Raw genomic sequence first — 13,447 nt, forward strand, 5'->3', positions numbered from 1 at the left:
AAAGATGCTCCTATCACCTCTACTACTGAGGTGTTTATAAGCATTCAAAGCTCTGTGCCAGGAACCAGGGACAGAGAGCAAATATATATTTTCTTTTTTTTTTGAGGCAGACTCTCCCTGTGTCATCCAGGCTGGAGCACAGTAATATGATCATAGCTCATGATAGCTTTGACCTCCTGAGCTCAAGTGATCTTCCCACTCAGACTTCAGAGTAGCTGGGACTACACATGCATGCCACCCATGCCAAGCTTATTTTTGTAGAGACGAGATTTAGTTATGTTGCCCAGGCTGATCTCAAACTCCTGGGCTAAAGCCGTTATTTCACCTCAGCCTCTCAAGTAGCTGGGACTGCAGGTGCACACCACCATGTCTGGGTAATACTGATTTTTATGCCTTTGTAGAGGTGGGATCTCACTATGTTGTCCAGGCTAGTTTCAAACTCCAGGCCTTAAATGTTCCTCCTGCCTTGACTTCCCAAAGTGTTGGGGTTATGGGTGGGATCCACCATGCCCAGCAGTCACAAAGATCCTTATAAAAGAAAGAGGTTATAAGAGTGAGAATTGGAGCAGGAGATGTGTTGGTGGAAGCAGAGTTAGGGAGGGAGATTTGCAGATGTTTCACTTCTGGCTTTGAAGATGGAGTTAAGGGCCACGATCCAAGGAATGGGGGTGGCTTCTAGAAGGTGGAAAAGCCAAGGGAACATTTTAGAGCCTCCAGAAGGAATGCAGCCCTGCTGACACCTTAACTTTAGCCTTAATAGACCTAATTTGGGCTTCTGATTCCCAGAAGTGTAAGTAGGTAGATTTGTGGTGTTTTAAGGGACTAATGTAGGGTAGTTTGTGGCAGCAGCAGGAGGAAATAAACCTGATGCCAAGCATCGTGGGTGATGTTGGTAATCTTAGCACTTTAGGAATCCCGGCAGGAGGATCACTTGAGGCCAGGAGTCCAAGATCAGCCTGGGCAACATAGTGAGACCCTGTCTCTACAAAAAATTAAATTGACCGGGTGTAGTGGCTCACTCATGTAATCCTAACACTTTGGGAGGCCAAGGATCACCTGAGGGCAGGATTTCGAGACCAGCCTGGTCAACATGGCAAACCCCCATCTCTACTAAAAATACAAAAATTAGCCGGGCATGGTGGCACACATTTGTGATCCCAGCTACTTGGGAGGCTGAGGCTTAAGAATCACTTGAACCTGGGAGGTGGAGGTTGCAGTGAGCTGGGATTGCACCATTGCACTCCAGCTTGGGCAAGAAGATTGAAACTCCATTTCAAAATAAAACAAATTAGCCAGACATGATGGCATGCACCTGTCGTTTCAGCTACTAGGGAGTCTTGAGGTGGGAGGATCAGTTGAGCCTAGGAATTCAAGGTTGCAGTGAGCTCTGATTGCACCACTCTGCTCCAGCCTTGGTGATAGAGTGAAATCTTGTTTTTTTGTTTTTTTGTTTTTTTGTTTTGTTTTTTTTTTTTTAAATGAACACGGTGGGAGTAGGGACAGATGGCAATGTTAAATAGAAAGGTCAGGGGTGGCATCCTAAGTGAAAATTGAGCAAAGACTTGGAGGGGAAGGAGCTGGCCGAGGTGCTGGAGGAGCATTGTGGGCAGAAACAGCAGAATAAAGTGTCTGAGGCTCTGGAAGGAGGCCAGTGGAGCAGGAGATGGGGAGAGAATTAGGGGAGGAAGCCATGGAGTTGCTGGGTGGGGATCAGTATAGATCATGTAAGCCCTGGGAGGTTATTGCTGGGACTTTGGCTTTTACTATGAGATGGGAACTGTGGGAGGGTTCTGAGCAGAGAGGCGACATGATCTGTCTCCTGATGTAAAAGCATTCCCTGGCTGCTGAGTTGAGAAAGACTGTGGGAAGATTTGGGTGGAAGCATGGGGGTCAGACTGTGGTAACATCCAGGTGGAAGATGATAGTGGTCCTGACCAGGGTCATGGTGGTGGTGAGAGGTAGTCAGAGGAGAGAAGTAGGGGAGGAGTCCAGGGAGTTGCTAGGTGGGGATCTTCAGTACATGGTGAAGACAGTGAACGGGATTTCCTGACAGTCTGGATGTGGGGTGTGAGAGAAGGCAGGGGTCGAGGTTGAGTTTGATTCTTACTGAATTATTAAGTAATTTTTAAAAACTCTACTGCCTTTCCCAGTGTTACCAAATATGGGATGCTAGATTAAAGAAATCTCTTCAGGCGCAGTGCAGTGGCTCATGTCTGTAGTCCCAGATGTTTGGGAAGCAGAGATGGGAGTATCTTTTAAGGGCAGAAGTTCAAGACCAGCCTGGGCAACATAGCAAGACCTCCTCTCTACAAAAATATTTTTCAAAATTTAATAAAATAAATGTAGCTAGGCATGGTGATGTGTACTTGTAGTCTCAGCTACTCAGGAGGCTGAGGTGGGCAGATCTCTTGAGGTCAGGAGTTTGAGGCCAGCTTGGGCAACATAGCAAGACTCCGCACTCTACAAAAAAAATAAAAAATTAGCCCGGTGTGGTGGCACTCAACTGTAGTACCAGCACTGGGGAGCTGAGGCAGGAAGATGGCTTGAGCCCAGGACATTGAGGCTGCAGTGAGCTATAAGTGCACAGCTGCACTCCAGCCTGGGTGGCAAAGCAGGACCTTGTCTCAGCACAAATAAAGTAATGAAATCTCAAGTCAGAGCCTTTTGGCTCTGCAGCCCTTGCAACCCTGGAGCCATGCCGTGGGGTTGTTATCACTGGGAATGAGGAGACCCCTGCCCAGTGTTGTTGCCTGACTAATCAGTGTTTTAAAAAATACGTTAATCGGGCCGGGTGCAGTGACTTATGCCTGCATTCCCAACACTTTGGGAGAATGAGGTGGGTGGATTATGTGAGGTCAGGAGTTCAAGACCAGCTTTGCCAACATGGCAAAACCTTATCTCTATTAAAAAACAAAGATTACCTTGGGAGGCTGAGGCAGATGGATCACAAGGTCAAGAGATCGAGACCATCCTGGTCAACAAGGTGAAACCCTGTCTCTACTAAAAATACAAAATATTAGCTGGGTAAGGTGGCGCATGCCTGTAATCCCAGCTGCTCAGGAGGCTGAGGCAGGAGAATTGCCTGAACCCAGGAGGCGAGGTTGCGGTGAGCCGAGAACGCGCCATTGCACTCCAGCCTGGGTAACAAGAGCAAAACTCCGTCAAAAAAACAAAACAAAACAAAACAAAAAAAACGAAAAACAAGACAAAAAAACAAAGATTAGCCAGGCATGGTGGCAGGTGCCTGTAATCCAAGCTACTTCAGAGGCTGAGACAGGAGAATCCTTTGAACCGGGAGGTGGGGCAGAGATTGCAGTGAACCGAGATTACATGCTTCATTCCAGCCTTGGGGAAAGAGCGAGACTCTGTCTCAAAGAAACAAAAGGATTACTTATATTACTACTTAATAATTTTTTTATTATTGTTTAAGGTGGAGTTTTGCTCTTGTTACCTAGGCTAGAGTGCAATGGCATGATCTTGACTCACTGCAAACTCTGCCTCCTGGGTATAAGCAGTTCTCCTGCCTCAGTCTCTCAAGTAGCTGGGATTACAGGTGCCTGCCACCACACCTGGCTAATTTTGTATTTTTTAGTAGAGACAGGGTTTCAGCATGTTGGAGGGCTGGTCTCAAACTCTTGACCTCAGGTGATCCACCCACCTCGGCCTCCCAAAGTGCTGGGATTATAGGCATGAGCCATCTCGCCCAACCAGTTTTATTATTAATAGGTAATCAATAAAATATTTTAAAATGTTTGTTTCATATTAGTTATAATAACATGTAATGTTTTTATTATTAATATGTAATGAATAAAAATATTTTTAAAAGTTTGTTTTATTTTTTAACTTTAATGTAATTATTTATGTAAAGAAAAAGTCTTAGAAATCTTACATAAAGTTAAAAAATGTAACGGGATGCTAGACCCCAAAAGATTTAGAAGCATTACTCTGAGAACTTCTAGTTTAGAAATGTTCAGAGTAAGCCACATACAACTTGCTACGTGATCTATTTGTTTTGTTTTGTTTTGTTTTAGGATATGGGGTCTCACTCTGTCACCAGGCTGGAGTGCAGTGGTGCAATCACAGGTCACTGCAGGCTTGCACTCCTGAGCTAAGGATCCACCTGCCTCAGCCTCCTGAGTAGCTGGACTGTAGCTATACATGATGACACCTGGTTAATTTTTAAATGTTTTCATACACATTGGATGTCACTTTGTTGGTCAGGCTGGTGTCAAACTCCTGGCCTCTAGTGACTTTTCCACCCCTGCCTCCCATCCTAGAGGCATGATCCACCACAACGAGCACTTGTTCAATTTTCTAAAAAAACAAAAATTTCTAAAGTAAGCCTGTGGCAGGAAGATAAAAGTAAAAAACAGAAGAATACATTCTAATGATTTATTCCCACATATTCTTTTGACAGCAAGAACTTTTAGTAGACACATTGTTTACAAAGGCAAAGAAACAATGTTTTACAGGTACTTCAACACACACTGTAATGTTCTTACTTCTCTGACATCAGTTCTTTTTTGTATTTTTAGTAGAGACGGGGTATCACCATGTTGACCAGGATGGTCTTGATCTCCTGACCTCGTGATCCAACTGCCTCAAGTCAAGCTCTTCAGGCCCACCTTGAGCCTTCCGATGACCTGGACAGGCCCAGCTCTTTCCTCCCAGTGGCCTCTGCAGGCCTAGCTTTTGCCTCACAGGTATTCCTTGAACAGGTTTCTACTTGCCTCCTGGTAGCCTTGACAAGCCCAAGTGTTGCCTCACTCTAACCTCATTAGGACCAGCTCACAGTGGCCTCTCCAGACCCAGCATCTGTCCCCTGACAGGCTGTCCAGGCCAAAACTTCTAGTCACCCTCTTCAGGCACAGCTTCTGTCTCACACTGGACTCTTTAGGTACAGCTCATGCCTTTTGGCGGCCTCTTGAGGCCCAGTTTCTGCATCTCTGTGGCCTCTCTGGACTGACAGATTTCTCAAATCTGCCATTCCAGGTCCAACTCCTGCCTCCAGTCGGCCCCAATAGGCTTAAACTCTGCCTCACAGCAGACACCCCAGGCCAAGCGTGTGCCTCACCACAGTGCCCCCAGGCCAAGCTCCTGCCTTTCAGCAGCATCTGCAGGCCCAGCTAATGCCTCCCAATGGCCTGTCTAGGTGAAGGTCATGCATCACAACGGCCATTCTGATCAAGCTTTTACTTTTTGGCAGTGTCTCCAGGCCCAGAACTTCCTTTTGATGTCTAGCTCTTCCTCCCAGTTGCATCTCCAGGACCAACTCCTGCCTGACACCCTCCTTTGGATCAGCTCCTACACAGCTCTTGGTGGCCTTTGTAGGCCAAAAACTTTCTCAACTCAAGTTCCCCAGCAGAAACTTCTGAGGAACAATGGCTTAAACAGGCATAGCTACTGGATGACAATAGACTCTCCAGGACCAACTCTTACCTCATGAACGTTTCCCTGGCAAAGCTCTTGCCGGCCTCCCAGCAGCCTTGAGAGGCCCAGCTGCTGCCTAACACTGACTTCATTAGGCCAAGCTCCTACCCACTAGGTGTTCTCTCCAGGCTCAAAACTTCCTCATGTGGGCCCCTTCTGGGCCAGCTCCTGCCTCCCAATGGCCCCCTTGGACCCTGTTGGCCTCCCCAGGAGACCCAGCCTCTGATCACTCCTGGCGGCATCCTCAGGCTTGGCTCTTACTCCTGGCCATGTCTACAGGCCCATGTCCTGCCTCCCGACAGCCTCTTTTGACTCGGCTCCTGACCAGCTCCCGGTGGCCTGGACAGGCCGAACTACCACCTGACAATATCCTCTCCGGGGCCAGATCTGGCATCCCTGTAGCCTCCTCAGAACGAGCTGCTACCTGCCAACGGCTTCCCCAGGCCAAGATCCTGACTGCCTTCCTGCCTGCATCCTGCCTCCACAGGCCCACTACCTCCCTCACAGTGGCCATTGGGGCCCAGCCTGTGCCTGTGGCAAACCTCTCCGGACCCAGCTCTCACCTCACGCTGGCCTCGGTCTAGGCCCAGGTCCTCCCTCGCAGCGGCCTTCCTCAGCCCAGCTCACCTATCATCGTCTCTCCCAGGCCAGCTCCTGACTCTTGGCAGCCTGTCCAGGCCCGAAGGTTCCTCTCCAGGCCCGGCCCCCGTAGGCCTGGCATCTGCCTGCATCAGGCCCCTCCGGGCCCAGACTCCACCTTTCAGTGGACCCTCCAGGCCCAGCTCGTGGCATCACCGTGGCCTCTGCTCAGGCTCAGCTCCTGCCTCTGTGACAGCCTGTATCCACAGGCCCCGCCCCCAGCCTCCCCATGGCCCCATCGGGTCAAGCTGGTGCATCCCGGTGGTCCTCCTGGGGCCAGCATTGGCCTGCTGACTTCCTCTCTGGGCCCAGGATGTCTTCAGGTAGGCCTCTCAGGGCCCAGCTCCACCTCTCGGCGGCTATGGGCCCAACTTCCAAATTTGCCTCACAACAACCTCTGTGGACTCGACTCCTGTCCAGCTCCTGACAGCCTTTGTAGGCCCGAAAGCTCAGACTTGACTCAGGCTCTCCAGGCCCAGCTGGCTCATGCCTCACGAGTGGCCTCCCCAGGCTTGGCTCCTGCCCTCCGAGGGCATCTCTAGGCCCCAGACGTTCCCGAGTCGGCTTCTGCAGGCCTGGCTGCTGCTGCCTCCTCCCCCTGGCCTCGGGAGGCACAAGCATTGGGTCCTGAAGTTGGCCTCTCCAGGCCCAGCTCCTGCTCTCCTGGCGTCTCCTTCCCATTGGTGGCAAACATCCTCACATGGGTGTCTCCAGGGCCAGCTGCTGCCTCCCAACGGCCCCGTGGGGCCCAGCTTCTGCCTCCCCTCAGCCTCTCCGGGAAGTCCAGCCTATGTCTCCCTTCTGGCGGCCTCCCCAGGCCCGGATCCTCCTCCTGGCCTCGTCTACTGGACCACATCCTGCCTCCCGATAGCTGCTTTTCGCTCAGCTCCTGATCAGCTTCCAGTGGCCTTTCTTTTGTAGGCCTGAAGCTTTCTCAAGTGGGGCTTTCCAGGCCTCCGTTCTGCCTCCTGGTGGCCTTGACAGGCCCTGCTACCACCTGACATTGGCCCCTCTGGGCCCAGCTCTGGACTCTCCGCAGCCTCCCCAGCACCAGCTGCTGCCTGCTGGTGGCTTCCCCAGACCAAGATCGTGCCTGCCTGCATTCTGGCTGCGTCCACAGGCCCAGCGCCTCCCTCACAGTGGCCCATTGGGGCCCAGCTCATGCCTGTGGCAAACCTCTTTGGACCCAGCTCTTGCCTCACTCTTGCCTTGAGTCTAGGCCCAGGCGCTCCCTCGCAGGGGTCTTCCTCAGCCCAGCTTGCCTATCATGGACTCTTTGGAGCCAGCTCCTGCCTCCCGGCTTCCCCAGGCCCAGCTCCTGCCTGCGCCAGGCCCATACTGGGCCCAGCCTCTGCCTTTCAGTGGACCCTCTGTGGCTTGGCTCCTCCCCAGCTCCTGGAGGCTTTTGTAGGCCCAAAAGCTCAGGCTCTCGACTCAGGCTCTCCAGGACTACCCAGCTCATGCCTCACGCTGGCCTCTCCAGGCTCAGCTTCTGCCCACCCAGTGTTCCTATAGGCCCTAGATGTCCCAGAGTCGGCTTCTCCAGGCCCGGTTTCGGACTCCTCCTATTGGCTTCTGCAGGCCCAAGCATTGGGTTCTCAATTCGGCCTCTCCAGGCCCAGCTCCAGTTCTCCTGGTGTCTCCTCCCCATGGGTGCAAACGTCGTCACGTGGGTTCTTCTAGGGCCAGCTCATGCCTCCCAAAGGCCCCCTGGGCTTAGCTCCTGCCTCCCATCAGCCTCTCCTGAAGGCCCAGCATCTGCCTCTGTACTGGCGGCCTCTCCAGGCCTGGATCCTCCTCCTGGCCACGTCTACGGGCCCAAGTTTTGCCCCCGGCAGCCTCTTTTTTTTTTTTTTTTTTTTTTTTTTTTTTAAGAGATGGAGTTTTGCTCTTGTTTCCCAGGCGCGGGTACAATGACGTGATCTCAGCTCACCTCAACCTCCGCCTTTTGGGTTTAGGCAATTCTCCTGCCTCAGCCTCCTGAGTAGCTGGAGTTACAGGCACACGCCACCATACCCAGCTAATTTCTTTTTCTTTTTCTTTTGAGACAGTTTCACTCTTGTTACCCAGGCTGGAGTAGAATGGTGCGATCTTGGCTCACCGCAACCTCTGCCTCCTGGGTTCAGGCAATTCTCCTGCCTCGGCCTCCTGAGTCGCTGGGATTACAGGCACACGCCACCGTGCCCAGCTAATTTTATTATTATTTTTTTTGAGATGGAGTTTTGCTCTTGTTGCCCAGGCTGGAGTGCAATGGCACGATCTCGGCTCACAGCAACCTCTGCCTCCTGGGTTCAGGCAGTTCTTTTGCCTCAGCCTGCTGAGTAACTGTGATTACAGGTACGCACCACCATGGCCAACTAATTGTTTTTTTTGTTTTTGAGACGGAGTTTTGCTCTTGTTGCCCAGGCTGGAGTGCAATGGCATGATCTCAGCTCACTGCAACCTCTCCCTCCTGGGTTCAGGCAATTCTCCTGCCTCAGCCTGCTGAGTAGCTGGGATGACAGGCACGCACCACCATGCCCAGCTAATTTTTTGTATTTTTAGTAGAGACGGGGTTTCACCATGTTGGCCAGGATGGTCTCTATCTCCTGACCTCGTGATGCACCTGCCTCGGCCTCCCAACATGTTGGGATTACAGGCGTGAGCTACTGTGCCTGGTCCCCAGCAGCGTCTTTTGGCTTGGCTCCTGGCCAGCACCCAGAGTCCTTTCGTCTGTCGGCCCAAAGCTTCCTCAGTGTCCCTTCTGTTGAGGCCACCGGGAGGCAGAAGGGACGCCCAGAAGGCCCCACCTGAGGAAGCTTTGGGCCGACAGACGAAAGGCCTCTGGGAGCTGGCCAGGAGTCGAGCCAAAAGAGGCTGCCAGGGGCAAAACTTGGGCCTGTAGACGTGGCCAGGAGGAGGTGCCAGGCCTGGTGTGGCTGCCAGTAGGGAGGCAGAGGCTGGGGCTCCTGGAGAGGCCACCTGATGGGAATCAGGACCTGGGTTCCAGGGGCCACTGGGATGCCAGAGCTGGCCCCGGAGGGGACCATGTGATGATGTATTGTGCCCACGTTGGGGGGTGCCGCCGGGAGGGCAGGAGCTGGACCTGCAGACGCGGACTTCATGACCCAATGCTTGGGCCTCCCGAGGCCAGCGGGAGGACAAAGCAGGACTGGGCCTCAGGGCTGAGCTCTGGAGTCCCCCCAGCCTCCCCAGCCCCAGCTGCTGCCTGCTGACTGCTTCCGCAGGCCAAGATCTTGCCTGCTTGCCTGCCTCCCGGCTGCATCCACAGGCCCAGCGCCTCCCTCACACTGGCCAGTTGAGGCTCAATTCATGCCTTTGCAGGACGTCTCTGGAGCCAGCTCTCGCCTGGTGCTGGCCTTGAGTCTGGACCCAAGTCCTCCCTCGCACCAGCCTTTCTTGGCCCAGCTCGCCTCTCATAAACTCTCTGGCCAGCTCCTGCCTCCCAGCGGCCTGTCCAGGCCCGAAGCTTCCTCTCCGGGCCCCACCTCTCCAGGCCTGGCTTTTGCCTGTGCTAGGCCCCTCCAGGCCCAGCCTCCACCTCTCAGTGGACCCTCCAGACCCAGCTTGTGGCCTCATCGTGGCCTCTGCTCAGCCCAGCTCCTGCCTCTGTGGCAGCCTGTCTTCACAGGCCCAGCTTGTAGCCTCCCAGTGGCCCCAGGCGGCCCTTCCGTGCCCAGCGTTGGCCTTCTGGCATCCTCTCCTTGTCCAGAATGTCTTCAGGTCAGCCTCTTGGGGCCCAGCCCCTCCTTCCGGCGGCTTCTAAGGGCCAACCTTCCATTCTCGCCTCACAGCAACCTTTGTGGACTCGGCTCCTCCCCAGCTCCCGGAGGCCTTTGTAGGCCCGAAAGCTCAGGCCCGCGACTCAGGCTCTCCAAGACTACCCAGCTCATGCCTCACGCTGGCCTCTCCAGGCTCAGCTTCTGCCCAGCCAGGGTTCCTACAGGTTTCAGATGTCCCAGAGTCGGCTTCTCCAGGCCCGGGTCCGGACTCCTCCTATTGGCTTCTGCGGGCCCAAGCATTGGGTTCTCAATTCGGCCTCTCCAGGCCCAGCTCCAGTTCTCCTGGCATCTCCTCCCCATGGGTGCAAAACATTGTCACATGGGCCCTTCTAGGGCCAGCTCATGCCTCCCAAAGGCTCCCTGGGCTTAGCTCCTGCCTCCCATCAGCCTCTCCTGGAGCCCCGTCCTCTGCCTCCGTACTGGCGGCCTCTCCAGGCCTGGATCCTCCTCTTGGCCATGTCTACAGGCCCAAGTTTTGCCCCCGGCAGCCTCTTTTTTTTTTTGAGATGGAGTTTTTCTTTAACCAGGCGTGAGTGCAATGACCTGATCTCGGCTCACCTCAACCTTTGCCTCTTGGAGGTTCAGGCAGTTCTCCTGCCTCAGCCTCCTGAGTAGCCGGGATTACAGGCATGCACCACCATGCCCAGCTAATTTTTTGTTTTCTTTTGTTTTTTTTTTTTTTTTGAGACCTATTTTTGCTCTCATTACCCAGGCTGGAGTAGAATGGTGTGATCTCGGCTCACCACAACCTCCGCCTTTTGGGTTCAGGCATTTCTCCTTCCTCAGCCTCCTGAGTAGCTGGGATTACAGGCACGCGCCACCGTGCCCAGCTAATTTTTTTTTTTTTTTTTTGAGATGGAGTTTTGCTCTTGTTGCCCAGGCTGGAGTGCAATGGCATGATCTCGGTTCACCACAAAGTTTGCCTCCTGGGTTCAGGCAATTCTCCTGCCTCAGCCTCCTCAGTAGCTGGGATTACAGGCATGCACCACCATGCCCAGCTAATTTTTTGTATTTTTTTTTTTTTTGAGACCTATTTTCGCTCTTGTTACCCAGGCTGGAGTAGAATGGCGTGATCTTGGCTCACCACAACCTCCGCCTTTTGGGTTCAGGCAACTCTTCCTCAGCCTCCTGAGTAGCTGGGATTACAGGCACGTGCCACCATGCTCAGCTAATTTTTTTATTTTTATTTTTGAGATGGAGTTTTGCTCTTGTTGCCCAGTCTGGAGTGCAATGGCATGATCTCGGTTCACCGCAATGTCTACCTCCTGGGTTCAGGCAATTCTCCTGCCTCAGCCTCCTGAGCAGCTGGGATTACAGGCACACACCACCATGCCCAGCTAATTTTTTGTATTTTTAGTTGAGACGGGGTTTCACCATGTTCACCAGGATGGTCTCGATCTCCTGACCTCGTGATCCACCCGTCTCGGCCTCCCAAAGTGCTGGGATTATAGGCGTGAGCCACTGCGCCTGGTCCCCAGCAGCGTCTTTTGGCTCGGCTCCTGGCCATCTCCTGGAGGCCTTTCATCTGTCAGCCCAAAGCTTCCTCAGGTGGCACCTTTCGGGCATCCCTTCTGCCTCCCGGTGGCCTCAACAGAAGGGACACCTAGAAGGCCCCACCTGAGGAAGCTTCGGGTCGACAGACGAAAGGCCGAGCCAAAAGAGGCTGCGTGGTGCAAAACTTGGGCCGGTTGATGTGGCCAGGAGTAGGTTCAGGCCTGGTGAGGCTGCCAGTAGGGAGGCACAGGCTGGGCCTCCTGGAGTGACTGCCTGATGGGAACAGGACCTGGGCCCCATGGGGCCACTGGGATGCAGGACCTAGCCCCGGAGGGGACCACGTGATGATGTATTGCGCCCACGTTGGGGGGTGCCGCCGGGAGGGCAGGAGCTGGACCTGCAGACGCAGACTTCATGACCCAATGTTTGGGCCTCCCGAGGCCAGCGGGAGGACAAAGCAGGACTGGGCCTCAGGGCTGAGCTCTGGAGTCCCCGCAGCCTCCCCAGCCCCAGCTGCTGCCTGCTGACTGCTTCCGCAGGCCAAGGTCTTGCCTACCTGCATCCTGGCTGCATCCACAGGCCCAGCGCCTCCCTCACACTGGCCAGTTGAGGCTCAATTCGGCCCAAAGCTTTCTCAAGTGGGGTTTCTGCCTCCATTCTGCTTACCAGTGGCCTTGACAGGCCCTGCTACCATCTGACATTGGCCCCTCCGGACCCAGCTCTGGATTCTCCGCAGCCTCCCCAGCACCAGTTGCTGCTTGCTGATGGCTTCCCCACACCAAGATCCTGCCTGCCTGCCTGCCTGCCTGCCTGCCTGCCTGCCTGCCTGCATTCTGGCTGCATCCACAGGCCCAGCGTCCCCCTCACAGTGGCTCATTGGAGCCCAGCGCTTTCCTCACAGTGGCTCACTGGAGCCCAGCACTTTCCTCACAGTGGCTCATTGGAGCCCAGCGCTTTCCTCACAGTGGCTCATTGGAGCCCAGCGCTTTCCTCACAGTGGCTCATTGGAGCCCAGCGCTTTCCTCACAGTGGCTCATTGGAGCCCAGCGCTTTCCTCACAGTGGCTCATTGGAGCCCAGCGCTTTCCTCACAGTGGCTCATTGGAGCCCAGCGCTTTCCTTACAGTGGCTCATTGGAGCTTAGTGCTTCCCTCACAGTGGCCCACTGGGGCCCAGCTCATGCCTGTGGCAAACCTCTCCGGACCCAGCTCTCGCCTCACTCTTGCCTTGAGTCTAGGCCCAGGCACTCCCTCGCAGGGGTCTTCCTCAGCCCAGCTCACCTATCAGACTCTCCCGGGCCAGCTCCTGCCTCCTGGCGGACTGTCCAGGCCCAAAGCTTCCTCTCCAGGCCTGGCCTCCCCAGGCCCAGCTTCTGCCTGCGCCAGGACCATACCGGGCCCAGCCTCCGCCTTTCTGTGGACCCTCCAGGCCCAGCTTGTGGCATCACCGTGGCCTCTGCTCAGGCCCAGCTCCTGCCTCTGTGGCAGCCTGTATCCACAGGCCCCGCCCCCAGTCTCTCCGTGGCCCCACGGGGCCAAGCTGGTGCCTCCCGACGGCCCTCCTGGGCCCAGCATTTGCCTGCTGGCATCCTCTCTGGGCCCAGAACGTCTTCAGGTAGGTGTTTCGGGGCCCAGCTCCTCCTCTCGGCCATGTCTACGGGCTCAACTTTTGAATTTTCCTTGCAGCAACCTCTGGGGACTCAGTTCCTCCCCAGCCCCTGACAGCCTGTATAGGCCCGAAAGCTCAGGCCCTCTGTCTGATCACAGCTCAAAGGGGGAAAAGGAACTAATGTTCTCAGGCTCTGGTCACCTAATTCCTGCCCTCCTTTGCAGGGTGGGTCCCAGGGATACCACCCACACTGGCTATTTGTTCACTTGGTAGCACCACCTGGCAGGTTCCTCCCTGGGGCAGACTGATTCAGGTGCTTCCCTTTTCTGGTTTCCTGGCTTGAAGCCGGCGCTCTGCAGCTTCACAGTGAAGCTCAGCCGACAGTACAGAGAGCTCAGGGACCAAGAGGCTGGACAGTGCCAATGGTGGTTGAGGGTCCTGGCCTGAGTACAAGGACCATTTCATGATTATTGTCACCACCACAAAGAGCAGTGT

General features: G+C 54.5%; 1 protein-coding gene across 50 annotated transcripts in view; it reads left to right on the forward strand.

Annotated features, from left to right (window-relative positions):
* The window catches only part of LOC118151097 (uncharacterized), a 57,201-nt gene that overhangs the window by 39,605 nt on the left and 4,149 nt on the right, over positions 1–13,447 (forward strand). For 49 of the 50 annotated variants that reach the window (XR_013521781.1, XR_013521779.1, XR_013521780.1 and 46 more), the window contains 2 exons: positions 4,536–4,703; positions 5,207–12,958. Coding sequence is in view for 46 of the 50 variants with exons in the window: in XM_078336163.1 (XP_078192289.1) it covers positions 12,110–12,958 (849 nt within the window). In the remaining 4 variants the exon portion in view is untranslated. The remainder of the gene's footprint in view (positions 1–4,535; positions 4,704–5,206; positions 12,959–13,447) is intronic. The other variant, XM_078336179.1, reaches the window with a different exon arrangement.

Source organism: Callithrix jacchus, chromosome 9 (genome assembly GCF_049354715.1).
Source record: "Callithrix jacchus isolate 240 chromosome 9, calJac240_pri, whole genome shotgun sequence".
Taxonomy (NCBI): Eukaryota; Metazoa; Chordata; class Mammalia; order Primates; family Cebidae; genus Callithrix; species Callithrix jacchus.